This window comes from Siniperca chuatsi, linkage group LG4 (assembly GCF_020085105.1).
Source record: "Siniperca chuatsi isolate FFG_IHB_CAS linkage group LG4, ASM2008510v1, whole genome shotgun sequence".
In the NCBI taxonomy this organism is placed as follows: Eukaryota; Metazoa; Chordata; class Actinopteri; order Centrarchiformes; family Sinipercidae; genus Siniperca; species Siniperca chuatsi.
The window spans coordinates 26,709,996-26,736,231 of record NC_058045.1 but is presented as its reverse complement, the minus strand read 5'-3'; the positions used below and the strand labels follow the sequence as shown (position 1 = coordinate 26,736,231).

The 26,236-nt window shown below is 39.6% G+C and overlaps 1 protein-coding gene across 2 annotated transcripts in view; it reads left to right on the top strand.

Annotated features, from left to right (window-relative positions):
* Positions 1–26,236, top strand: part of kiaa0513 (KIAA0513 ortholog) — a 30,341-nt gene that overhangs the window by 1,060 nt on the left and 3,045 nt on the right. Inside the window, exons 2-12 of one of the 2 annotated variants that reach the window (XM_044192340.1) lie at positions 8,596–9,196; positions 12,553–12,652; positions 13,268–13,341; positions 14,977–15,047; positions 15,969–16,176; positions 16,271–16,311; positions 16,469–16,541; positions 18,874–18,951; positions 19,362–19,391; positions 23,647–23,727; positions 25,158–25,252. In XM_044192340.1, coding sequence (XP_044048275.1) covers positions 8,802–9,196; positions 12,553–12,652; positions 13,268–13,341; positions 14,977–15,047; positions 15,969–16,176; positions 16,271–16,311; positions 16,469–16,541; positions 18,874–18,951; positions 19,362–19,391; positions 23,647–23,727; positions 25,158–25,252 — 1,246 coding nt within the window. In that variant the 5' untranslated portion in view covers positions 8,596–8,801. The remainder of the gene's footprint in view (positions 1–8,595; positions 9,197–12,552; positions 12,653–13,267; positions 13,342–14,976; positions 15,048–15,968; positions 16,177–16,270; positions 16,312–16,468; positions 16,542–18,873; positions 18,952–19,361; positions 19,392–23,646; positions 23,728–25,157; positions 25,253–26,236) is intronic. The other variant, XM_044192341.1, reaches the window with a different exon arrangement.

Here is a 26,236-nt window from a genome sequence, read left to right as displayed (position 1 = left end):
CTCTCCATACGTGGTAGAGTAGCAGGTACACAAGCAGATGGCAGATAATACATAGCCCTAAATAAAGCAGTACATAATAACTACATAATATCTATAGACAGCGAACACTGCACACACAGGAGATAGATCTGTATTAAAACAAACAAACATGTAGCCTAAAGCCATTTTACCGAGTCATGATTTCTACATTAATCACAAATCTGCTATACTACACGTTTAAATCTGCATTCACACTAGGCCTACTTATCTCGTTTCATTACATTAGCCTAAAGATCTTTAATAGCCATGCGACAGTTAAGGAAAGGCCAGCCTGACAAAATATTACTGGGGCTCCAATTCCTTGGGTTGATAGATAGAGTCTGTGCTTGGTGTTATCTGGAAGTGCACATGGAGGAGAACTTCCTCCCTGGTTTTATAGCATCCATCGCTCATTTCACCCTGGCTCTGTAGTGTTTGTTTAGATGCTTTGTTGTGCATGTTTGTGGCTATCAATGACAGTGATCTTATCTTTTTTGTGTCCCCTTTCTGGGCCACCGTCTTCCACTCAGGTCTTGAAAGATGGAGAAAAGACTTTAAATATTTCTTACCTTCTGTATGAGCAATTGCACGGGCAGGCATTTTGTCTAAACTCGTGTTCTGCTATGTCACGTATTAGATTGTGATGGAAAATCAACAATAGAGGGACACTGGGTTAAAATGAAACGAGATTTGCCACGCTAGGTCAGGAGGTGGTAATGACATCCGTATTTAATAGAGTGTTCCTCTTTGACCTCTCTTCGACCTGTCTGTGCTGTTATTGAGTGTCTTCAGTGGGAAGATTAATAATTAAATCAAACCCTGGTAGTGTCAGTTTTGCAGTCTTAATATAAGAAACACATTTTTATAGTTTCATGGTAGATGTAGTGGATAAGGTGCACCATACTTCATGGGTACATTGCTTTCATGTTTACTGACATGACAATGGGGTACAGTGCTACTGTTTTTGTGTCTCCAGAAATCCAGCTTGTCCTCTGAAAACAGATTTGTTGGGACGGTGTGTATATGTACAGTGTTGTTGTGTTTGGAGCGTTGCCTGTGGTGAACAGATTACATCTGTAAACGCCGTCCCCTCAGCTGTTACACTAACCGACCTCAGCTGAGATTCTACACCTAAGTTATCTGCCATTAGCCACTTCTGCTTGTCACACCCCTATTGTACCATGTGATGTGAGGTTGTGCAGTTCAGCTATCACACTCTGGCACTGTGATACTGCTGTGTACCCAAACTGACCTTTAAATGTACAATTATGAAGCTATTTTGTTCCATAAAACAAAATAACCATATTATATGTGACAGTAAATCAATGATTATTTGGCTAGCTGGTGGGATTTCTGGCTTTCAAGCTGTATTGTAAAACTTTATTATTGCTGTCAGTCATACAAAGCTATGCCAGAGAGCAGTAGTTCCTACTTGTTGCTGATAGAAGCTGATAAAAGATATTACAGCCCCTGTTAACGCCTGTAATCAGGTGACACACGCAAACACTTCTTTCTGATGAAGTCCAGTCATGTCCATCCAAGACGTGACATTCCTGCACCCAGAACACTTCTCTCTCTGCTGCCTGTAAAAGTCTGATCCACCTCAGCTGGAGGGCTGCTATCCCACTATCAGTTTGGAGACTGAAAGGACTCGTTCTTGATTTAGGGCAGTGGTGGAACTTTCCAGTCAGCTTTGGCCGTCATTCCTGTCGGCAACAATAATATTATACCCAACTTAACAAGTTCAGTGCAGAGCTCTGGTAACATGGTGACATCACCAAAAAGAAGTTCAGCGGGGCAAGAAACATGTGCAGTCATATGATCAGACAAATTGTAAACAAACCCCCAGGTGAGACACACTTAAAGAGAGTCTGTCTTGTGTAAACATCTGTAAACAACTACTGGTTCAACTTTGACCTACTGTACTTACTGTAGTTGTGTGTACACACAGTTTTCCTGTACATGAAGGATTACCTTCATTGATTATTACCAATATTTCCATTTTACCTCCAAATGCTCGACTGTTCATGTTTCTTGCCTCATTGGACATTGTTGTAGCGATGTCCCTGTGTTCCCAGATCTTAACATTAGGCCTATTTCACAGCAGACATGTTGACTTGTCATAGTAGAAAAAGCACAGGTGCAAGTAACAATGGCTCCGTTCGTTTAAAGTGAGCCTGTAAGCCATGACAGTGTGACAGTGAGCCAGCAGGATACCAGGACTCTTAACTAAAGCAGCTAAATGGAATTCAGCCATCTTTCATTTTATTCTGGTTTTACTGTGATATGTGGAGATGTCTTCTGTGAAAAACAAAATTACTTTGATGGGTACAATGATACAGTATCATAGCAACAGAAACAATGGTCAAAACTACAAAAATAAGACAAAAATTGTAATAAACTAGAATTATCCTTTTTAATAACACATTGTAGATAAACAATGTAGTGGTACTAGTACTTAAGTATTTACATTTTATGCTACTTTATACTTCTACTCCACTACATTTCAGAGTGAAATATTGTACTTTATACTCCCCTAAAATTAGTTATTAAAACAGCCATAGTTGTTAGTTACTTTGCAGATTGATATGGTAAGCTTGTAAAATATGATGCATTGATATCGAAAACAACGACCACAAAATATATACATGATAGTTCAAATAAGCTCCACCTCGACCAATTACAACATTAAAATGCTGCTTACATGTTGAATAAAAATCCATTAATATACTTTTCTTAATGATATAACACTGCGTAATGACTAATTTTACTTTTGATATTTGTAGTACGTTGCTGTACCTTTTTTATTTAATTAAAAAACTAAAGAACAAAAGAAAAAAATGTGCAGGGCAGGACTTTAACTGTAACTGAGTACTTTTCAGTGTTGTGTTGGTATTTTTATATTTTTATCGTTCATCAAAAATGCGTCTACAAAACAAGACAACGGTCGTTTTCGGCATTTTTTGACAGCGGATCAGTTTGACAAATTGCAGGGAGTAATGGAAGAGTCAGGAGCAGCCACAGTGAGCTGTTAGATGGAGAGCTGCAGGTGACAGGCTGCACACCTCCAACTTCTCGGTCAGGTAACTGACTCCTTTCACTGTGCCCTGCTGTTCGCAGACTCATGCCGTGTGCAGCATAACATCAGATCACGGTTGCTCACAGAATGATGGAAAAAGGCCAGTTATTGTCTGACTTTTTTTTTATTAAAATGACAATAGTTTGTTTTGCTGCCCCCAGAATTCTGTGACCTGTAGTATTAAACCGCACTTGATGTTAGGCCTACCACCAGTAACCACAGGTGTCGCCAGATCAACCAGGACTGAAATCTTACGGATTGCCACTTTAAGGGGTTAAACAGCCTTGTTTCCAGCTCTTTGAACATATTCATCCAAAGTATCAAAAGTGGCGAGACAAAGAATGTACTCACTTCTTTTGTTTTGGTGACTAAGACGTCCCAGTAGACACAATAATAAGATACTGAACAACTTACCCTCTCAGATTACACAAGGAAGCCAAAGGATTGTGGGTCAGGGAAGTCCCCAGTTGGGTATTGGTTCCTACCTCCATCAGGCTGTGCTTAGTTCAGGAATGCTTGAGAGAGCACTTTGGGTTTAGGACTAGTGGCTTGAGAAGGGGACTTTGAAAGCATTTTGCCTACATGCTGAATTTCTATTCTATAATACTGTATTTGACATGGAAGAAAAGCTGATTAATTTCTTTGCATCTGCCGCATATTGCTCATAAAGTTGGTGTGACAGAGATGAACTGTGAAACACCACAAGTGTTGAGGGTAACAGCGTGTTGCTCATATCTTGCTCAACTGATGTTTTTGCGGACACGTGTGCTGAATAATATTTCCTGTGGGTGGGAGAGGCTTTGGGACACGTTGCATAATGGCACTGGCTTCCATGTGTGAATCATGCAAAGTGCAGCATACACTGAAGGTGAGAAAAGAGTGCAGGACGGTGATGCTGTTGTGTCGCACAGTGCTGCAATCTTCTATAATGATAGAAGCACCTTGCTCTGCGCACATTACCTTTAAAGGATAGTAGACAGGACACATTAATCAGGCCAAATGGCATCACTGGTCGGCAGGTGATTGTACCGCTGCCAACCGTCCTCAGCAGGGAATCATGACTGACTGAGGGGCTCTGCTGCTTGCTCAGGCCTCCAGATAAAAGCTGTGAGGGAAAGACGTGACGGGCGACGTTTCACACTTCGCCACTAAGACTGATGAACTGTGGGCCATATGCTCAGTTTTCCTGGTGAGATCTCACTTTGCCTGTTAAACATTAAAAAAAACTTGGGTATTCTTTATTTATTCAGGAACTCTCACTGATTTCTGTTACAAGAGAGACCTGAGAACAAACTACATATACACACCATCCCAACAAAACAGTTCAGTCACACAAAGCAGTCATTACACACACACAAACACACAAGTTAAAACATAACAGTAAGCAGAACTTTCCTAAATCCTTAGGTTTTTTTGCAGTTCATTCTAGTAGTAAGGTACATAGTACCAGAAACTTCCCCAGTTCAGTGTTAGTATGAGGAAATGTTAATGGTAACCTATTTAGTTTCCTGGTTGTTCACATTGACCTCAACTAAGGATGTTAAATATCTCAGCAACTTAGATAGCAAGCCCTATAAATGAAGACACAGATATGCTGATGCCTTCTAGATGTGAGTGATGACCAGCCGACTTTAACTCAGTGTGACAGCTGTCCTGAGTAATGAATTGAATGGCACTGTGGTTAATGGCTTCCAGTGGTTGAAGGGTAGTGGCAGCAGCATTAGCCTACAGAATATCTACATAATCCATCTTCAATTGTATAATGTTTTTTACCCCTGTTATTGAAGGAGAAACAAGCTTTGTTCAGGTATAACAAAATCTAATTTGATTATTTAGTTTTTGAGCGAGATGTTCAACATGAGTTGAAGAGTGTGGATCGGAGTCGAAACACCTGTGCTCTCGTGAAATGCATACACTGTCTGTTTGGAGTTTAGGGCAAGCTTTAAAGCCCCTGAAAACCTAGCTTCAAGTCTTTAGCATTTCTCTATAAAATTAAAATTCAGGACTAAATAAGCAACAATCAAAGTTAAAAAACATCTTAAGTTATTATTTATCAAGAGTTTAACACTCATATTCTCAGATTCAGATTCAAATAAATCCTGATTGGTGCACAGAAGTATGTGACATCACCCTTTTGCAACTGAGCCCCACCTACTTCAAACCAGACAAGGAGCACAGACAAAAATACAAATACTAACTAACTTTGGTTAGTTAGTCTAAAATAGTGTTTGTGTCGGACCCCCTTGCTCAAAGTAAGAAGCTAATTAAGAAAATATATATATTCAGGAGGTCATCAAAAGCAGAAAAAGCAGCGCAGAGAAGGCCTGGTTTGTGGTAGAACCAATGGCGTACAAGGTGATATTTGAGCATAAAAATGAATATTGCAATGTTGAGTTGGAAAATATATATTTATGTTTAGAGTAAATAACTGGGGCCTAATATTGATCCATGTGGGACACCTTTATCAACCATCTGGGGACTTGATTTGAAGCCATCTGCAACAACAATCTGAACTCTACCAGAAAGTACAGGATTCCTATCTGTAGGCAGAGTCATCAAAACCAATGAAAACCAACCAAATTCATTAGTTAACAAAATATTAGTATCAAAAGCTTTGGACAGATCTACGAAGAGTGCAGCACAATGTTGCTCTTTTTATATATATATATATATATGTATGCTGATGAGGCAATGAGATCATCATCATCTTTTTTGCTGATATTTTTTACATGTTACATATACGTGTTTGTGAGCTTATGTGCATATGTGTGTGTTTTCTTTGCCCTCATGCTGTGTATGTGTGCATCCGAATGTGTCACCCTGGGTCTTACTCACTAAATACCGCATTATACAACCACCTCATGTTCAGAGCTTCAGCCCAAACACACAGTAGGCCCAAGGGCTCCTCGCCTGGCTTGTGTGTATGTGTGTGTGATTGTGTTTAGGCTAACAATGTTATAGCAGTGTATGCTCAGTCAGAAGACCAAGCGGTGCCCTGTGATAGAGGAGCTACAGCAGATTAGCCCAAGGACAGAGTGCAGGATGTGTGTGTCTGAAAGACGAGCAGTTGTTGCTGTTTTCTGCCTCAGAGCGTATGAGGCCAAGGCGAAGAGTCCTGGGAAGACCTGAGTGGGAGTCAGCAGTATGATACTCTGCTATGACTTTGTCATTTATTTAAAATCAGACCAGTGTTGTCTGAGTTACACAACACTTGTACAGACTCATAAAATAAGATTTCAGTTTCTTGTCTGTGGTTTTCAATCAATTATTTCAACTTCCTGTTATTTGCATGTGAATGCTAACTTATGAATAAAAAGGAACTAGTTAGATATTTCATAAATACAAGCAAAGTGAACCATTTATAGGTTTAAAGCTGCACTGGGAATGATATTTATGTACAAATTGCCCATGTTATGAACCTAAATCACAATGTGGAACTACAACATCCTGTTCACACTAACTGAGAAGCTGCAGAGTGTCCTTATTTGATCAAGTGGAATTCTGGGATGTATTCTGTTTTCTTCAAAATGCTCTCTCCTTTTCCTTTGTGAACTGGAAAGTGATATGCAGTAGTTCTGTAGAAAAAAAGGAATGGAGCTGCTTGAGGTCTCTTTCTAGCAACCTTTGATCAAGGAAACACAAGAGTATCCTATCAGGAAGTTTTTTTTATTTCAGACCACATAACCTGCTCTTCTCAGCTAAGATTTCTTATAGCTGAATGTCTACACTGATCAGCAACTACAGGAAATCCCCTTACATGTATTTTCACACCTAACCCATTTAAATAACGAGTGCATTTGTGTGCTGAAATGGTTGTTAAAAGGGTTTATTGCCCATGTGCCTCATGTCTTTTTTGTTGACTTAGATCCTACTCTTGTTGCTTTATTAGCTGCTATTTTATGCTTTTTCAAATCCAGATACTAGAAACGAAATTTAAGTAACCATATCTGTTTTGTTTTTTTTAATCAAACTTTTGTTATTGGCTTGTACAGCGAAATCATCTATAATACCACTTTTTCACAGCAGACATTTTCAATTTTTTCATAGTAAGAAAAGTAGCCTCGGTCCAGACCTTTGAATCACTGCCCACATCTCAGATTTTAGTTCAAATAGGTCTGGTGCAGGGCAACAACTAACGATTATTTTCATTATCTCTCAATCTGCCTATTACTATTATTATAATTTTTATTATTATTTTCAATTAAATTATTAATTAAGTTCGGTCTATAAACCTCAGAAAACAGTGAAAAAAGACTTCTTAGAGGCCATGGTAATGTCATCAAATTTCTTGTTTTGTCCAGCTAACCTAAATATATTCCATTTACTATCGGGTAAGCCAAGGAAAATCAACAAATTCTAACATTTAAGAAGCTGGAACCATCAAGTATTTGGCATTGTTACTTGAAAAATTACTTAAACAATGTGTCGATTTAAGCGATTATCAAAATTGTTGCGGTTAATTAAAAAAAGAATTCTGCCTGTTGACTGATCAATGACACATTTTGCTAGTCTGGTATTGTGCTCATTGACAGCTGTTTCCCCAGTTGTAAAAACAGTTAACCAATCCGAGCTTTGTGTCATCAAACCCCAATGGTGAAAAAGGTTTGCTTTTCATAAAATAAATCAAACTCGTTTGACTTATATTTGTGAGCATGTAATTATGTTATCTATCACATTCGCTAACCTGTCGCTCATTGAATGCCTTGAACAGGTCGGCATGTCTGTCGGTGAGATGCGTTGACACCCTTGGTCTGCATTGGTTTAAAACATATTTCGCTCCGTGCGTCTGCTTTTGTCAACAAGCCGTGGACGTTCGGAGAGAGCACTTGCACTTACAGCCATGCCTCTCGTTCTGTCACCATGAAAGCTGCCATATGAGAGAAAAAAAAATGGCTGGCACGCCCACTAGCCTGCAGGGAGTGGAAGCAGAGCACTGCACTGCACGCTGCCCCGCTGTCGCACATCAACGCAACTCATAGGAAATACGCCTCTTATTAAAACACTGTCATGCTTAAAGTATCTGTACTAATAAAATGGGGTATAATACCGTTTTTAACGGCAAGGAATTGACATTTACGTTCTCCTCAGGATAACTTGTAATAACTGGTGATCTCCTCACTTTTGATCCTCAGTTCAAAATTTTTATTGGTCCAATACTTTGGTTTATGACCAAATACCTGCAAAACTAATGACATTCCCATCAGCCTCAGCTGTACTTAAATAATTAGCAGATGTTAGCACATTAACACACTAAACTAAGATGGTGAACATTGTAAACATTATACCTGCTAAACATCAGCATGTTAGCGTTGGCATTGTTAGCACGTTGGCATGCTGTTCGGAATACTGCGGTGTCTAAGAACAGCCTCACAAAGCTGCTAGCATGGCTTCAGACTATTGTTTACCTCTCACAGCCATTTGTGTCTAGTGCCTAGTGCATTTTTAATTGAACGTGAAAGATTATCACAATGCTAATTTTCTCCTTTCTTTGTTCCCAGATGCATTGGGTTTGTGAGTTCACTTGATGTCAGCACCCTCAGGGGGTGGGAGGGTCTGCAAAATCAAAACCCAATAACGACAGTGACCTCAGTTGAAACCTTCAGCTAGCACCCACATCTGTGATCACCCTCATGTTCCTGCAGAGCACCTAATAGCTCATTCTAAAAACTGTTGCAGAGCTAAAAGGAAGAGACATATTTCCAACATGGAGGGCGTAGCAGTGGACAACCTAATAGACTTTGACCTGCCCTCACAGGCCACAGCTCTTAGTATAGATGGAGGCCAACACCAAGGCCATACAGACATTTTCTCCCCAGAACAGGCATCTTCCATCGGAGTCCACCAGCAGCCCTTACTGCCGGAGCCCATGGCACCAACAAAGCCCAGCTCTCATCACCACCACCACCAAGAGGAAGGAGACAATGACAGCGATGTTACAGAGTCGGCAGACAGCGAGAACGATATGGACCCACCCTCTCATATGTGGGAGCTCAGGAGGTCTTCATCTTCGTCCGCTCACAGTGGAGAAGACACTGATGCTGAAACAGTGGAGAGGAGGCAGTTCATGAAGGCTTATGTGGAGAAGGTGTTTCATGGAAAGTAAGGAATAACTGTTTTTTTTCTCTCTATGTTGTGAGATGAACCAATATGAGGTCTAACCAAAGAGGTGAATTTCCTTTGTCTGTCCCAGAGGGCATGTAGACAGTCACCACTTAAAGAGATACATTGACCTTTTTTATTTAAGATAATAATTTTTTCCTTTACCTAGCTGCTTGTTTTGTTTCTCTACCCTTTATTTATCCAGGGTAATTCAAAGGAAGGTATAGTCGACTTCATTTATATATATATATATACTAAAAAGAATATTTTTGAAATAATATTTAGAAAAAGATAGACTGCACCAGTTCTCACCTGGATTGTATTATTTTTTTTACAAACAAAAATGTATGGCATCAGAATAATTTTAAATATGCTGTAAAAAATTCAAACTTGTACATAAAGGGGCATTAAAGCTTAACTATGTCTCTTTTTACAGAAGAAATAGCACATTCTTTCCTTCACAAAACAAAAGTAGCATAGCAAATTCTTGCAGAATGCGCATGTACAATTTTCACAATAGTGTCTACAAAATAAGCATCAGTGGCTAATTGTATACATTTTCAGATATAAAGATGAATATTATACATTAGAAAATATACATTGAAACTGTATCAAATTTACACATAGATGTTAATCATACACAGAAATGTTTGCAAATATATATTGTTCAGTATAACACTGAAATCATCAGTCAATTCATTGAATAATCACTAGACAGAAAATAAATCGGTCGGTAGGGGCTGAAGACCACAGGTTTGACAATAAAAGAACTCTGGGGGTTATGGAGTTGGAAAGAAGTGAGCTCATCAGACCTCTGTAGCCTGCTCCTCATCTCTGCTTGAGGCTAATGACTCGAGGCAACATTAGCCACTACTACCATAACATACCCAAATCTCCAACCGAACTGTCGGCGGCTGAGTTGCATTGTGGGCAATGTAGGCGCCAGTTTTTGACAAGGAAGAAGAATGCCTGAAATACAAAAGACGATATCTCTGGTTCTGCTGCATCGATTTTGATACTTTTTTTAAACTGTCCATTGTGAGTCTGACAATGTTGTGGGAGTGCAAAGCTAAATCGATGGGTGCAGGGGATGAGCTGAAGGCTGAAAGTTCCCCTCAGCTGCATCAGCTCGTCTCAGAGATTGCTAAGTATTGTCTAAGATGGACTTGATGATCCCCTCTACCACTGCCTATAGGAAGTCCAGGATCAGCAATGTGACTGTCAGACAATTCGTTGAACCCTCTGGCATCAGTAACCTTGATGGTGGCTCCTCAGCACACAAAAGTGTACTAATGGGTATTGTTTACACTTTTCATTACTCAATAACTGCCAGGCCTTCTAGAAACTTTTCTGACCCCATCTTTACCAGGTTTTCTATTGTTTTTTATCAGCTCTATTTTTTGTTGATGCAGTGATTTTTTTTTTTGTTGTGACAATTTCTCCTGCTTTAGGCTGTGTATTCACTTATATTCAGATCAACACTGTTCCATTTTTGTCACCTAGAATGACTAGAAACATTCACCCAGTCAGAGGTTCCCATTACTCACCAGCAGAGGCCCATGGGGGACAGCAGTTCTACAGACGCATGAATATTTGACAAGAAATCAAATGTGAGCAGGGCGAAATGTGAGCTTCTAAATATCAGGGTACTTTTTGTATTTAATTTTACAGACATTTATTGAACTTTTTGTGGCATTTTTGCTACAGGCCTGATCTTTTCTGACCGAGCTGAGTACTGTATCTCTGTCAGGTAATTTGCCACCTGTTGGCCACTCACCTCTTTGGTACAAATTGACACAGGGACCTACTCTGTAATGTCATAATCCATCTTGTCTAAAAGAATTAATTTCTTGCCATGAGAACCAAGTCTGCAGTCTTCTTGTGATTACCTATGCCTTCTTGACCTTCTTGAACTGGATTGTGAAACTTGATGAGCTGTGGGAACAGCAGTTCAAGTCACAGCCCCACCCAAAAATGAAAGGGAAGTATCTTTGCCACCACTGTGACAGTTGCAGATAAGAAAATTGATAAAGGAACTAAGGAAAAGAAGAGTTTGCCTGCTGTGAAGAGCTGTTTGTTCTTTGGAGGAGGACATGCTTTGGAGATGTGTCCACAGTTGGAAAATAGGGCACAAAGTGAGAAAATCACTTTCCTAAAAGAAAATGGAGTATGTTCTGGCTGTTTGTGTAAAGGACACATCAGCAAAGACTGCAGGAAGTAACTCAGCTGCAACATATAGTATTTCTTGACCCAGGTAGCACTGCATCATTTTGCACAGTGGGGCTAATGAATAAGCTTAATTTTAAGGGAAGATCAAATATTCTACTGGGCCAAAGGAAAGTCACTGAAACCAGCATTGTTTCAGGCCTAGAGGTCGCTGGACTGGACAGCAGTGATTTTTGTGATCTCAATTTTTGTCATATACACTATGGACTATACCTGTGCACAGAGGAAACATCCCACATCAATACGATATCAATCAGTGGCCTCATTTGAGGAATGTTCATCTACCTGAAATTGACACTGAAATAGAGTTGCTGATTGGCTCAGATGTCCCAAAGGCTCTGGAACCACTAGATGTAATCCAGAGTGTTGGAGACGGACCTTACGCTGTCAGAACTATGCTTGTCACTATCCAACTATTAATGGATCATTGGGAGGAAAAAATTATGATGCTCAGGAGCAGTCAGCCGTTAAGTGTCAACAGGATATCAGTTGCGAAACTTGATGAGCTGTGGGAACAGCAGTTCAACTGACTTTCCTGTGTGTGCCAAGGATGACCAAGAACCTTCAAGAGAAGACCAGCAGTTTTTGGGTTTAGTCTCAAAATCTGCCAAGATAGTCGATGGCCATTATTGCATTGGATTACCTTTGAAGAAAAGGGAAATATGCATGCCTGACAACAGAAGTGGATCAGTCGTCACGTGTTGGCTGCCATACCAGAAACAGAGAGAGCAAAAGAAATGAAGAATCTGTATTTTTCTCTCCTGTGTGTATTATAATCACATTATAATGCATTATAACAGTGATTATTATGCATTACAACTATGAGAGTTATAATACACTATGATCCTTGCCAAAAAAATGTCAGTGAGTGACCAGCAATTATAAAGTATTATGCTACTTTTTTAAGTCATTATAAAATGCTTTGAATGTGTTATGATTATTGTTATAAAGCATTATGAATATTTCTGAGCGCTTATAACTATAATTATACATTGCTATAAGCACAGTATAATGCATTAAAAATGTTTATAATGTATTATAATGCATTATAGAAATGAGCTTCATAGAAAGTGTTTTCACAGGGTGTGTAAATTAGTGCTATAACGAGTTTTTGGACAATTTTTTCACAGGGAGGACTTTGACCAGGAAGAGAAGGCTCGTTTTGGAGAGCTGTGCAGTGGAGAGAATGGCAAAGGCAGGGAGTGGTTTGCCAAATATGTCAGCGCACAGGTGAATATGTGGATGTCAGACATCATACGTGACCTTTAAGGAGAAAATAAGTACAATATTCCAAAAGCATTAGCCAAAGAATTACAGGCTCTTGTTGGACCCCTACCCACACAGTGAGAAAGCCAGCACAAGTCAGTTTCTACTTTATTCCAAACAAAGTCCAACAGAGTCTGAATCTAAAAGATCTAAAATGGTTGCCAGATATTTCTCTGTTAACGAGCCTTTCAAGCTGTAAACAAGATCACCTCATTTCCTTGATTTGGTTGAAGTTAATTTTTCCTTTACCTCGAGTAACACTGTGTGTTTAACAGTAATGCAAATTTCAAACTTGAGTTTTGACAGACATAGTGATGAGTAGATCATTTTTGGATCTTTTCAAGGAATAAAAATACACAAAATTAGTCACACATTCTAGTGCAAAAAACACCTACATGAATGCAGGAACTCAAACCACAATAGCTCATGAAATAAGTCGTGGAGTCCTCAATCATTTTCAAATCTGTGAAGTTTTTTATTTGTGTAATTTATCTGATGATTGTTGAGATCTTATCTTTATACCAAGCTTTCTTTCCTGAACAAGCTTATAACTCTCTTTCTTGCGTACTGTGTTCACAGCGCTGCCACTCTAAATGTGTGAGTGAAGCCACCTTCTACAGACTGGTGCAGTCTTTTGCAGTTGTACTGTTTGAGTGAGTCTATATGTGGTTGACTTTTGTTGGAGACCAGCATACTGCAATTGTCTAATTTTATTTGACTGTAAAGGATAAGGCTTGTGATAATCTATAAAGTTGTTATTGTCAGCAATTCCCGTGAAAAGACAAAAAATTTTCAATACTTTACAACTTTCCTACCGTGTCTGTGACACTCAGCCCCAAGCCCAATCCTACTGATGTAAACCTTTAAAATCAGGTGATAAATGCATACTTTTTATAAAGGCTCAGTCATTTCCTAAAATAGTTTTTAGCAAACATTACTTAAACAAGAGGAAATGGTGCATTTTATGGGGGCTATTTTCAGCGGCCGATTAATACACATTTGATGTTTTAGTGAGTAGGGTTGTCACAATCATGAAATTTTAGTTGACGAGTAATTCGATTTATCGATCTAACGATTTAATTGTCTTTTTCTGTTCATCTTATGACACACAGCGGTGCTGTTGTGTTTGGCTTTGCAACTAGGCCTAAATCCGTCTTGTTAATTTCAGTGGCTGCTCATCGAAATGATTTGTCGTTGGCAAAGGAGTGTCAATTACTCCTCAAATAGTTTGCACACGTTCTGAAAGAATTTTTCACCTCTCACTCTGCTGCACATAGATTTGCACATAGATGTTTTTTTCCGTGGAACCTTGTGCTCCGGTAGACAGTTTATTTGCCTCAACCCAGCTGATGGAAATGCACCTGTAGGATCCAAAAATTAGTACAGCGTGTAAACCTTAAGTTGACACGTGTGTTTTATGCTATATCCACACAGCTCACACCGACTCCTCGTGTAGATTAAAGCAAAAGAGTTTATTAATTCACTTTCCCTCGTACAAAATTAAACTTGGTGAAAACAAAAACAAAAGGGCGCGGTTTATCTCTGTATATTCCAAAAGTCCACAACGCGGTCGGAAAGCTGTGCAGCTCCACTCTGCACCTGCAGCTACTCACTGCTCTAAAGTGTCATTGAGTGTCGTCAGTCGGTCCTGAAGAGACATTTCTTTATTTTGCATTACAGGTAACAAGCAAATAAAATATAAATGTAATTGTTCAGAGTAGACCTGGATTAAACATAATATATTAAGAAAATAAGCAAATATGACTAAATATCTACATGTAAATAATAATAACTAATATTCAACTGCAAAACTTCCCTTGATTGTGGAATCTAACGATTATGCAAAATGATCGCAGTCAGCTCAAATAATCGTGATCAGGCAATCCCGTAATAATTGCGACAGGCCTTCTAGTGAGTATTTCTGGCAGCAGGATGATGTATGTGGGATTGAGTCAAAGTCAACTACAGTGTGTGTGTTCATGGTGATGAAGATGTCCCCCAGCGCTACATTGTGGCTCTGTGATGTGTTTTTAATAGTTTTTGGACAACAATGGAGCTTTATGGCAAAGGAATAACATATATATCAGGCTTTTATACACAGACAGCACTTATTGGTAGGATCAACTCATTGTGGGTTGGGTCTTTTCATGGGATTTGTTGACACTAAGAAAAAAATATATAAAAGTATCACCTACTTATCCTTTTAGTGAAAAAGCTCCAGTTAATTACATTATTTCTAGCAGTGAGGTTATGACAGGATTATCTCTAAAGAAATGGTGTGTTTACAGATGTTACCAGATGGATGACTACAGCCCGGCCAAAAACCTTATGACTATGTGCTTCACATATTACTACAGTGGTAAGGCCTATTCAATATCTCACTCATCTTCACACTCTATACAGTATCTGTCATGTATTTCTTTTCAAACTGTCAGTGTCACTTAACATAAACACAGCATGAGGTTGAGTTGAGAAAAGAGTTACACAGCAAAAGAAAACCAGCTGTGCATGTTTAGGTGAATATCACTGCTCCGTGCTGACTCAGAGAGTGTTACCACCACAGGTCGGCCCTGTGATTCCTCTTGCAGCAACACCACAAATACCTATGCAATGACTTTGTGGGATTGCATAGTGTTTGTGCTCATGCAAGCAGGAAGCTTTGAGTGATTAGTGTACCGCCGTGGCACAGTACATCGCATCAACATCTGTCTGCAGTCAGCTCTGCTCTAATTGTTTTTTACACATAAAGTAAAACTGCATTATTGGCAACTTTGAATAGTGGTGAATGGCCAAACCATAAACTGCAAAGAAATGTACCTGATTCAAAGGAAGAGTAACTGTGCATGTTTACAGTTCTTTGTGTTGCAAAGCTGGAAGTCTTTGAACACTGAATGATCCAGCCGAAGCTGATGGACTAATTGTTGTTTTCATTTCCAGCTCACTGAGTTGCAGCTGGCTAAGATGAAGCTAACTGGTCCATCACATTTCAGACAGGCCCATTTTTTCTCACAATGTGAACACCTGTGAGATTAACTTTGACTCAGAGGCTAAACAAGGTGATGTCTGTCAACTGTACAATTTGTACTCTGTACACTGTCAGCCTGACCAGTCTGTGATGCCTTAAATCAAGGATACCACATGGACATCGAGTTAAAAAGACAGATTGATGTTTAAACAAATTTACCTTGTCGAGCTTTAAAATGTATAAAACAATATTTTATTGATGCCATGTACAGATAGAGGTCATAATTCTTTAACTCTCTGCCCTCCTCTTGTTCAGGGAAGTCCCAGCCTTCTCCCTCAGAGCTGCTGGATCGTGGTGGTCCTCCAGCTGCTCTGGACTCGTACCTCAACAAGGCCAACTCCTGGCTGTCTGGGAAGAAGGATGCCGCCGAGCGCCTCCTTAAAAACACATCTAAGACTGATGTCAAAGGCTTCTTTGGAGGCCTAGAGAGCAAGCTGAGGAGCTCAATGGCTCCCAAAACTGAGTGAGCAAATGCATCTTCTCCTTTGAATTCATTAGCACAGTCATGTATAGTTTTCATTCCTTACTCTTTTTCTCTACTACATTCTCATTTCCAGGGATGGTGAAAGCCCAGTTGAGACAGAACCCATATCACCAGGTATAGAGCACTAAAAAGCACTTGAGCTGCACTTATTACAGTGCAATAGACAATACAAAAAAGCAATTTCTTTCTCATGCTCCACTGCTAGTTTTTATAAAAATGTGATTTAGAAATTAATTGCGCTGTGCCAGTCATGTTTTCTCTTCCACCCCAGTGTCTGAGGCCCCAGAGAAAAAGAAAGAAGAAAAGGTGTACCTGTACACTCACCTGAAGCAGCAACCCATCTGGTAAGTTGAGTAAACTCTGGCCACAAAGAACAGATACAGGAGCTCTGCAGAAACCAAGGAGTAAGTCATTCAGTCATTTTGGCGTTTGACATTGACATTTGATGTTATTAAAATGGACTGGACTTTATAATGGAATACTTCACTGAGTATTAAATACATGCTGCCCGTAGGCTTGAAAGTTGGCTCTAAAATGTTTGTAGCTTTCTCCTTCATGGACGACTGCAGCTGTTGTCAGCGTGGATTCCCAGCAGTTCCAATGGGTTCCAATGATGACCCAAAGATATATTTACATAGAAAGTATCAAAATGTCCATAAAAACCTCTCAAGCCACTCCTGGAACTCCTCAACTACTCTCATGTCGATCCTCCATATGTTTAGTATTGATTGACTGGGGCGCCCCGGAAAAATAATCTTTAAAAAAAGAAGCACTTTTGATTGACCTGCAATAACAGATGTTTTTGGCCATTTTCGGGCAGCAAAAACACAACACTGGCGTATTATCACCTTTTAAGTTGATATGGCTAACGTGTTAGCAAACAGTTGCATATTTACACATCCTTTGACCCATTGTGACATGTTTTTTGCAATAACTCTGCCTCGCCACTGGAATCCAATGAAACTGCTTTTCATTGTACTACTCCTTTAACTAGAGCAGTGGTTGCCAATCTTTTTGGCTTGTGACCCCTTAAAACAGAGTAGTGCCTATTCGACCCTTCATCACAGGTTATGGCCATAGTGGACTTGAGCTGATTAAAAGTATAGACTGTATATAAAGATGGACGATGCGTCTCCACTAACTCCTACTGTAAATGAAGCCAAAATGTCCCAGTTTTGGGAGCTGCCATCTTGCGCTGATGACGTCATTTGGAGCCAGAGTCTGCGCAGTAGTGATCGGGGTTGGAGCCGCAGATTTTGAGTTCCCGGCCATACACCTTGCCGACTCAATCGTTTCAGCTGTCAATCATGACGTGTAGCCCCATTTTTTATAGCATCAAATAATTAATTAAAACCAAACTTATCACAAACATGATCGCTTGAACATACATCAACATAAGAACTACCTAAAATGACAGAACTATCTTTGAGAAAAATTTTGTTTTTAGTTTGGTTCACGTCTCATCCTCTAACATTGAGGGGGCGGGGCTTATGACCTATAATGCAGCCAGCCACCAGGGGGCGATCGAGATGTTTTGGCTTCACTTTTTGTCATGTCGTCCATCTTTATATACAGTGGTGTGAAAAAGTGTTCTCCCCCTTCCTGATTTCTTATTTTTTTGCATGTTTGTCACACTTAAATATTTCAGATCATCAAACAAATTCAAATATTAGTCAAAGATAACACAAGTAAACACAAAATGCAGTTTTTAAATGAAGGTTGTTATTATTAAGGGAAAACAAAATCCAAACCTACATGGCCCTGTGTGAAATAGTGATTGCCCCCTAAACCTAATAACTGGTTGGGCCACCCTTAGCAGCAACAACTGCAATCAAGCGTTTGCGATAACGTGCAATGAGTCTGTTACAGCGCTGTGGAGGAATTTTGGCCCACTCATCTTTGCAGAATTGTTGTAATTCAGCCACATTGGAGGGTTTTCGAGCAGGAACTGCCTTTTTAAGGTCACGCCACAGCATCTCAATAGGATTCAGGTCAGGACTTTGACTAGGCCACTCCAAAGTCTTCATTTTGTTGTTCTTCAGCCATTCAGAGGTGGACTTGCTGGTGTGTTTTGGATCATTGTCCTGCTGCAGAACCCAAGTTCGCTTCAGCTTGAGGTCACGAACAGATGGCCGGACATTCTCCTTCAGGAGTTTTTGGTAGACAGCAGAATTCATGGTTCCATTTATCACAGCAAGTCTTCCAGGTCCTGAAGCAGCAAAACAGCCCCAGAAAAAATAAGAAATCAGGAAGGGAGCAAACATTTTTTCACACCACTGTACAGTTCAAGGGTAAAAGTATCAAGTATTTCACAAGAGAAAAAAATGCAAGAAAATCAGTGTAAATCATGTTGTGGCCCTTCAGATTTATCTTAGGACATCATCGTGTTGGGAACCACTGAAGTAGAGAGTGATTTGATAAGATGTTAGAGAAATGACTGGCCACATTAAGCATGCATCAAAGAACTGTAGTGTGTATGAATCATATCACAGCTTAGTGACCCTGTGCCTCCATGTTTTGTCTGGAGAAATTCAAGATATGGCAGGTTTGACCAGGCTGATTGTTATATGATTTCATTCTTTGCAGTCACTGGCTGTCATTTGCTGTCATCTCAAGTGGCTTAGTGAAGTAGGTCAGGCAGGAAACCTATAATATGTCTTTCGTTCTCTCTGTCAGGCATACGCTAAGATTTTGGAATGCTGCATTTTTTGATGCCGTCCATTGTGAGAGGAAGAAAAGATCACCAACCACAAGGTGAGTCTGGGTGGGAATCTAGACAGATAAATGAAACAATGTATTTACATAATATATTACAAAGTTGTATGGATTGTGGAAAAAAATTAGTCTTTTAACATAAGTGGGCTATTGTTCTGTGTGAGGTCCTGTGTCACTGTATCTGTCTGATGAAAATTAAATAAAGGTTGGAGTGATGTACTGCTGGCTTCAGCAAAGAGCTGTAGCTAAAGATAAATCTCACAGCGCTCTTCAGTATGCTTACATCTAAACCACTACTGCTGATAATCTCCTGATGCTCCGCACCATAGACTGTATATAAAATTGCTCCATACCTTTTCTTCTCTTTCTGTCTACAAGCTGTTGTTGTTGTCCCTCTTTCTGCATGTTGACTTTAACCCTTTGTCTCCTTGTGCCTTGCTGCTGGGCAGAGGAACGCAGGATGAAGAGAAATACGAAAGGTCTGTCCTTCTATTTGTCCGCTGCCATATAAAAAAAAAAATAGTCAAACTAAGAGAAAAAACAAAGATTAATCAAGGTGGAGAGGAGAAGAAGGGCAGAGGCTTTGCAGTTGTCTCACAAATCCTCTAGAAACAGCATGTGGTACCGTCATGGAGGTCCAGCGTAGCGGTTGTCTTGTAATAATGGCTAAATCTGAAGGGGACAGAGAGCTAGCTAAAAAGATACGTTAGTTATTGTGTGGTTATACAGAAGCATTATATTGACAGCAATAAAAATGCAATCCCCATCTACATCATCATAATGAAGACCTAATAGCTATCACTGACAAACAGTTAACCACTAAGTAGCTAATTTATTAGCATACTTAAGAGGGGACACAGCAGAGCTTTTATTCTGAAAATCATAAGCCAACACCCCCAGTTCAAAAACAAAAATAAAATTGTTTCGTAGCCCTGTTAGCCTGAGGCGTGCCACCAGAATAATTAGAGGCTTTTACAATGTTTTACAAAGTGCTAGGAAGTAATGATTATATAATTTATCAGGCTTGTGGACGCACATCCACGTGTTCATGTGGGAGACAGGATACACAGTCCTGCCGCTATTCAGGACTATTCCATTGATACGTAGTTGATGGTGCTAAGAAATGAAACAATGCGCCAACTAAGGTAGAATATCCAAAAAATCCACGCAGATGTTTTATGAGGAAGGAAATGCGTTTACTAGGCATCAAGGATACACACGATGTGTTTAGTTGAGAAACAGTGAACATAAACTGTTTGTTTACAAGAAAACTTTACAGGGTACCTTTTAAATTAAAGAAAGCCGTATTTGAATTAAAGCGATCACAAAATGGAATCTGTCAATGTTAGAGCAGGAAACAAATGAATAGAATATAGTAAAATGAATATCAAAATACAATCTAAAAGCCTTAAAATGTATGTAGCAATTCCATTTTAAAATCCAATCATTAAAATTCATCATTTAAAGACAGAATAAGGAAACAGAAGTATATGTAGAAAAATGTAATATTTTTGTACTTTGGGTTAATTAATGCATCATTTAAAGGCACATTTGATTAATCAATTTGTAGCTTTTAAAAATGTATTAATTTATTATAATTAAAGATAGTACAAGTCTATAACTATTCCGGTGGTACACCCCAGACTCTAGTTGCCAAGATGGATGACCTTCAATATGACTACAATGCACATTCTCCTCATCAGTTCTGATGGCTGTGAGACTGAGAATGGAAGTAAAACAGAAGGAGCATCTAGAAAGCATACACATCCGAGGGAGATATTCAGAGATCTGATAGATGACAGATGACAGACATTGATTACGAGGGGGTTGATGTGAGAGCAGCTTGGTGATTAGCCCTGTGGTGAAGGGTGAAGCTCAAGGTCTGGGAGATGCCCTGGGTCTGATTTGCAGTTTGGCAGATGTGGTCTTGTGAACACTGATAGGATAGTCTCTAATGGTAAATCCCCAGACTGGATGACAGGAGTCTAGTGTGAGCTTGTGATGTGTAAAAATTGAAAAGATGTATCTTCTTAATAACAGCAGGGAAATAATGTCCACATCACTAGAATTATAAATTGGAAGTGGTTTACTTGTTGTTATAATGTGTGTGTGTGTGATTACAGTGTTTGAATAATAGTTTTTTAGAGTGTACCCTATTCGTTGTTTAGCTTTAAATGAGTTCTTCACTGGTTTCTGTTATGATATTTCTGTGCTTTTTTTCATCTTTCTTCATGTGGCTTCTGTTGGTATGTTGTTGTGGTTGATATGATTCACCTAGGTATTCTGTCATGCTGCTGTTGAAATGACTTTTGTGCCTGTCTTTGAGTAAAAGCATCACACCTAGAGTTAATATCCTGAATGTGCAAAGAGACCTTGTATAATGTCTGGGATGGTATTTATATCCAGAGCAGGAGACAGAGGCAGCAGATCCACTGCAGTCTGAAGGTGTTCTCTGCCTCTTCACAGCGCACTGCATGTTCACACCATTAATCTCCTTGCATGTGATATTTTTTCTCTCCCTCCATCAGCATGTTCCCTTTACTGCCTCTTTTTTATTATCCTTGTACACTTCTATGTTTCAACTAAGGATTGATTGCAGGGATATGCTGTAAATGCCATAAATAGAAATATCCACTTTTAAAACAGTTGAACACAGCAAGATGTACAGGATGTACTACATTTGCCTGGGTCCTGACCTTCAAATCCACCCACTCCATCGAGTTGACTGATTCTTTTGAAGATGGAAATGGAGTGTAACAAGTTGACATTTCTGTCTGATATCAGGCTAGTACTACATTGCATTTTTGGTCAGTTTGGAGATGTGTGTTTTTTCATTCCTGCCAATACCTTACCAAACATGCTATAGTTAATGTGATGTCATATTCACAGAGGAGCTATAGTAGAGTAAATATTTCAGCTATATAATAGAGCAAAAACTATCAGTGAAAACTGTCCCTACAGTTGCTGCTGTGAAGCTAACAGCCAGAGAGGACAGCGATACTCACAACTCTCCTGCTCCTATAGCTAACATCACAACAGCAGCATATCTTGGCAAACTAGAGAGTAAGCTGAATGTCCGTGGGCAAGTCATTTAACGTTACCTGACACACAAATTATGGCTGGAATAGTGCTGTGTGGCTCGGTCCGAGCCACTTTGTTTGTTTCCCATTTACAGAGCCAGGGCTGTGTGCAAACACCAGAGGGTTTTTTTCAGCGCACATACAGAACGGACAGCTAGAGGACCGCGACGAGATATTCGCTGAATTTAACAAAGTATATTGGTTTAGAATCGCTTACCCCACCTTTAATTTGAGATTTTTTTTTTCCTGAAGACAGTTGTCTGCTGCTGCTGCTGCTGGAAATGAGGTTAATGAGAGAGGAGCAATGAGCTAAACAAAAAAAAAGGATGAAACGCTCTGTAGAGCTAAGGGGAACACTGGAGTCGTGTGGTAATTCTTTAAGTATTCATCGCTATAAGCGACCCCTTCCACGTTAGTGATTTGACTCCTTGTTAATATGAAAATATTGATTAGTGCAGCTTTAACATGAAAGAAGCCTCAAGGCTAGATGACCACTTTTCACCCCTCTATGGGGGTTTTCAAAGAGCGATCTGGGAAGTATTCTAGCTAAAAAATAAAAGCATTAAAATGCAGATAGGATAAAAGAAAGTGGGATAAACAAAAAAGTTATCGGTAGAAAGAAAATAGTTCCTACATGAAACTGTTCACAACAAATCTGTGGATTATCTTGAATAACCGCGTCATGATTTCTGGAAAGAGACACTGCTGTTGAGTTTTTCAGATGTATTTGTTTGGCGCTTTGAGCATCACAAGCCAAGTGCCATTTAGTCCCATTATATTCAAAAAAGGCAGACATCTCTACGGCCGATATCTCCAAAACTCTGCAACTCGCACCAAAACAATCTAGATGGATAAATAGCACTACAAGGTAAGAGGTGATTTTGGGGTGAACCATCCCTTTAAGGTTTTTGATAGAAATCTCACCTTCATCTAAAAATCTGTATCCTCCTAATATGTTTGTACTGAGGCAAAGTATGCCTGTATGTTTTATAAAAGTTTTGGATTCCAGCTTTAATAATACTACTATAGGTAATATGCATTTGTGTTCCTGTTCAGGACAGCAAAGGAAAGTACTTCAGTGGCAAAAATACAGTAAAGTAGTATCCAGTACAGCAACATCCTCTCTTTACCCAGTTTATTTTGACAAGCCTCATGACTTTAGTGGTGTTGGTGAATTCAGGCATGGAAACATTTTCCAGGTTACTAAATATTTGTTTTACATTAATACACAGTGCAAATCTATGCTTTTTATCTGCTTGTTAACAATGATGATTCTTTTTGAATAAATCATTTGTTGTTTTATTCTTTTGCTAATGGCTGGTTAATGTGTTTCTTGCCCTTTGATATTGTTTTATGTGTAATGTAATCTCTCTTTTTACATCCCATTACAAAATGAGCAGCAATTACAGGAATTGATGTCATGGAATTCTTAGGTGGATTATAGAGCTGGTGTTTAACCTCAAAAAGATCACAAACTGTGACAAACATTTTGAAGATTTATGTGAAACCAGTGGTCTGTGGTAGCTCTGCAAAAGCATGGCTGTGGCAGGTGATATTTTTTGACACCCAGCCCTGTGCTGTTTCTGTAGAGTAGCTGAAGGTCAAATGCAGACTTTGGAATTAAAGCCTGACTCTGACTGTCTCTGTGCTGCAGGGAGAAGTGGTGTCATATGACCCAGGAGGAGAGGGACGACAGCTCCAAAATCGATGAGAACATCGCCTTCGGCCAACTGGGGTGAGGAAGCTGCCACAGTGTTGTCTATGAACCAGGCACATAGAGGCTTTGGTCTGGACCTGAGAGGAGTGTCAGCAGGTTGCTTAGCGGTTGTCCTGTCCACATGACAAAGTGTCCTGAATCCCAAATTGCTCCCAGTGGATAAGCCAGCACCTTGCATGTTGCTCGCTGCCATCGCTATGTGAGTGTGTGTAAATGGGTGAATAAGAGGCAAAAATTATAAATGCAGCCATGCTTAGGGACGCCTCCTAGTGGTAAAACAAGTTAATGGTCCCAATAATAGCAATAATATGACATATGCTTTATGTAGAGATGGAGCAATGACAGTTGGTTCTATTTTCCATCTTTAGATAACAGTTACTATTACCCTTTTGCTGTCTTTTAAAAAGGAAAATGACCCGTTCCCATCATAGATAAACTGCACTTTGTTGGACAGTTTTTTTGGGACTGCCCCCAATTACTGTAAAGATTTAAATAAAAACTATCTTAAATATGGACTTATCCTTTGAACCATGCAACCTCATGCTGTCGAAATTTCTGACAGACATGTTAGATAAAAAATAAAAATGACATGCTCAGAGTTCTGGTTCTAATTGGCCATAAAATGATCACTTTTAATTGGCTTAAACAAAATTCACTAACTCTGGGGCAATGGAAGCGAATGCTAAAATGGTAATAAAGGCATGGAAGACAGCAGAATGTTATGTACAATGTGGGGACAGTCAGTCAGGTAGTGTCGGGGTAAAATGTCTGCGATCAAGCTTGCTCAAGGCTTGTTCTCTTCACAGGGAGGCAAGTGAGCGGGTAGCTTTTCGTGGGGATGTTGCTTCAGTAATAGGCCTCCACTGCCTAAATACATCGATGGGGTAGGCGGGGGTCACAGCCAGCACTGGAAGCGGGGCCCGATTCTGTCATGAGGGCTTGGCCTGATTTCGTCACAGTGGCGGGGTTAGCTTCCCGTATATGTAGACTGAAGACAATTGGGTTGACAGATAAGGAATGGCAGGTACTTTTTGATCAAGAAAGAGTTATATAATGTTTTAATAACTGGAAATGCTGATGTAAAAAAAGAACACTTCAATTTAACACTTCCACTTTTAACTGATCAATAAAGTATTACAAAATTTGGGAAAGAAAGTAGGTATTACAAGAACTGTATGTCTGTGTGTGCCAAGGACTGCAGATGACACCAGCTTTAATACAACTATTCTATCTGACCTTGTAAACATAAATAGTAACTATATAGTCTTATTAAATACTAATAACTCAGAATAGCACAGAGATTGATTTATTATTGGTTCACACACTGTTTCTTTTGATACTTATTGCGATATCAAGTTTTTTTGTGAATGGTTAATATAAAATATATAGTTTGTTTGCAATAATTTCCATTTGTATTGAGATGAGTTTGGTACTATGTGTATTTTCAGGACATTCACGCATAACATGCTGGCGTTTGGGCTCAGTAAGAAGCTCTGCAATGACTTCCTGAAGAAGCAGGCCGTCATTGGGAACCTGAATGAAGGTAAAGCATTAAATGGAATAATTCAGACTAAAACACTAGAGCAGTCTCTGCTCTCAGCCCATTTACTTAGTTGGTGTTTTTAGATGTAAAGCACCTGATGGATTAAGTTGTAACTCACAACCACAAGCAAACTCATGAATTAACTTATTCACGTTTCGCAAACTGCTGGTTCTCCACAAGGGAGAGCTGTTGAATCTTTGTCAAACCGTTTCTACGCATGCCAGTCTATAGTTCCTATAGAAAAGGAAAATAATAGCAGCAGCAGTTGTTTAGACCTGCAGATACTGTATGTAAACACGTCAATGTCACCTCCTACTGGCAAATGAAGTAAAAAGCTGCTGCAATCTGAAAACGTTTGCCAGCTGCAGGCAATGACTTGCATGGAATGAGCAGCCGAAGAAAAATAACGTTAAGGATTGGCAGTTAAATTTACCATTTAAAAGCTAAACTGGATCATTTTATTCTTGGCACCTCCCAATAGCAGCAGTAGGTAACTTATAAATTAAACTACAATACCCAGAAATCCTATAAGGTCTCACAGGAAGCTCACTTTACCCATCCTGGCTGGTTTCTAATGTTTTATACCAAAGAGTGCCAAAGTGACCACAGAGGGAAAACTCTAATGTTGGTGAGTGCAGCTTTTTTTTTTACACCTGGTATTAACATATGATCTGTATCTGGATCTTTTATCTGGGTTAGGACAAACCCCTGGTAATGCAGGTGTAAATGCACACCGAACACATTGCAGTTAGAATGTGCTTGGATTGGCCAGACCACATCTGGAAGTGACTTTCGTTGTGATCGGATCTTAGCCAGGTGTAAATGATATTCGTACAGTGTGACCACATTCTTAAAGCGTTCAGAGCGATTTCAGCCCTGCGTGAAAAAATGCAGCCCTCTCATTCCTTTGAGTGGAGCAAGTCCATCTGTGCAGTGGGGGTGCCACCGAAGGGTGCTCCGGGAAAAACAACGCGTCGGCCCATC